This window comes from Mastigoproctus giganteus, chromosome 7, assembly GCF_048544385.1.
Source record: "Mastigoproctus giganteus isolate SK-2022 chromosome 7, ASM4854438v1, whole genome shotgun sequence".
Lineage (NCBI taxonomy): Eukaryota > Metazoa > Arthropoda > Arachnida > Uropygi > Thelyphonidae > Mastigoproctus > Mastigoproctus giganteus.
In genome coordinates this window covers 46,698,877-46,701,000 of record NC_143581.1, presented here as the reverse complement: position 1 = coordinate 46,701,000, position 2,124 = coordinate 46,698,877, and the positions used below count along the sequence as shown (strand labels likewise).

The 2,124-nt window shown below is 28.6% G+C and overlaps 1 protein-coding gene across 1 annotated transcript; it reads right to left on the bottom strand.

Annotated features, from left to right (window-relative positions):
* Positions 1-1,345: 1,345 nt before the first annotated feature.
* Positions 1,346-1,717, bottom strand: LOC150082875 (histone H2B-like). The gene has a single exon (XM_090376886.1). The coding sequence runs from the start codon at positions 1,715-1,717 to the stop codon at positions 1,346-1,348; it is 372 nt and encodes a 123-aa protein (XP_090233012.1).
* Positions 1,718-2,124: the final 407 nt, after the last annotated feature.

Genomic DNA, 2,124 nt, shown 5'->3' with positions numbered 1-2,124 from the left:
TCCAGGTATAAATTGATATATACCTTTCTTTGTAGTGTTATTAGTATAAATGTTATACCACTCAATTGGGGGGGGGATCTCATGTTTATTATGTTGCACTGCGAATTTATATATATATATTCATCGCCATTATCACTGAATTTGCCTTTTTGTTATTACGTTATCTTGCAGAAATGATGTATTATGTAAATAAATATCTTCACAAAAGAGTATATCACAATCAGAATATCCAAATAAATAATCGCTGTGGAAACATATTCTTTGGTTTCAAGTTTTTATATGCAGGTAATCGCTTTAAGATGAACTTACTAAAAGAATATCTAATCTTCATATATATATCGGAAGTTCATAAGCATTTAGCTAATATTTCAATATCTCTCCCCAACGACAGGAAAACAAATATATAAAAAAAAAAAAAACATTAGATGTATATTGTGCAGAATTGCTACGACTAATAGGATTTTTCGTGCAGTTATGACAAAATAAGATTTAATTAAAAAAACATTTTAAAGATTTCAATATTGCTGAACACTTATCCATTTGTAACGTTTGATGCAGCCTTTCATCGTTACTCATATGAGGATGTTAGTCCTCAAAACATCCTTGGAAATGGAGCCATAAGTATATTTTTGGGTATTTTTTCCCAAAAATATTCAATCTTGTTTTTAAATTCCTCATCTAGTAATAAATATAATCAATAACTATATTGATCATATTTATTACAGTACTTTCTATTTGAAATGAGACGATGAAAATCTGAAAATATGTAATTATAATTGCCTAGAATCGTTTTTTTTTTTTTTTTTTTTTTTGTTAAACTTCGGTTTTGTAAGTAAAAGTCAGAAACTTTCTTATATTTGTTAAAAATATCGAAGAACCAGTGTAAAATGTTTTTATGAAGTAAATTATTGTAAAGTTAAGCATCAACAGTGATATAAAGCGAAATGACTAATATGTAACTTGATGCAGCATAATTTATTTTAAGAAAAACTACTATGTAATAAAAAAAAAAAAAAATTCCAAAAAAAAAATGTCATGAAGAGTGAATGCTTTCACTTTCATCTATCATATACTAAAATGAAGCTGATACCAGGAAACAGGAAATTTTCTCAAAATGCCATTCGAAAACAAAATGAAAAAATATCACTCCATAAAACGAATAAGCTCATTTAATAAACGAAATATTTTGGATTTACATCCAATGCAAATTTTGAATTTTGCACATATAAATCTGATTACTTTCAATTAAAAAAAAAAATTTCAAGCAAAATTATGAAGTAAAATATCATACATTGAATAATGCACCGAGAGTTCCTTCATGAATTACAAATGCATGTATTTTAACTTATTTTGAACTAGTGTACTTTGTAACTGCTTTAGTTCCTTCTGATACAGCGTGCTTGGCCAGCTCTCCAGGTAACAAAAGCCGGACCGCAGTTTGAACTTCGCGGCTAGTGATAGTGGAACGCTTATTGTACAAAGCAAGACGAGAAGCTTCGGCACAAACATGATCAAAAACATCGTTTACAAAACTGTTCATAATTGCCATGGCCTTACTGGAAATACCAGTATCAGGATGTACCTGTTTTAGAACCTTATATATATAAATACCGTAACTTTCCTTCCTTCTTTTCTTTCGTCTTTTATCACCACTGCGAAATGATTTGCGTGATTTACCAGACTTCTTCATAGCAACTCCAGATGGCTGTGGAGGCATTGTATAATACTCCTTATCACTAACACTAGAATGCGAATAGCAATTATTCCAAATATTCAAGCAAAAATATCTCGCTCCTATTTATATAGCGTTCAAGGATTGAAATAACACTAATGAGGACGTTTAAGAGAGCTTATTATAAACCAATCATAATCTGCATCGCAAATAAGAACAGCGTCAGTTTTTTTAGCAAACAAATATACAATATATATATTTTTGCTTTTTTTCAGTTATTATTTATTTAATTTATGAAACTGGGTCAGGCAATGCAAAAAATAAAATAAAAATTGAGAAACAGTTTACAAGTGACAAATTTTTCATTAAATCTTTTTTTTTTTTTAATTTACTCTCCATTCTTTTTTTTTTTTTTTTTAGGAAAACTTGCTCTCTTTTATAGGGAAGAAATA

Coding starts and splice junctions, on each gene's coding strand:
- LOC150082875 (XM_090376886.1), bottom strand. CDS start 1,717: ATGCCTCCACAGCCATCTGGAGTTGCTATGAAGAAGTCTGGTAAATCA.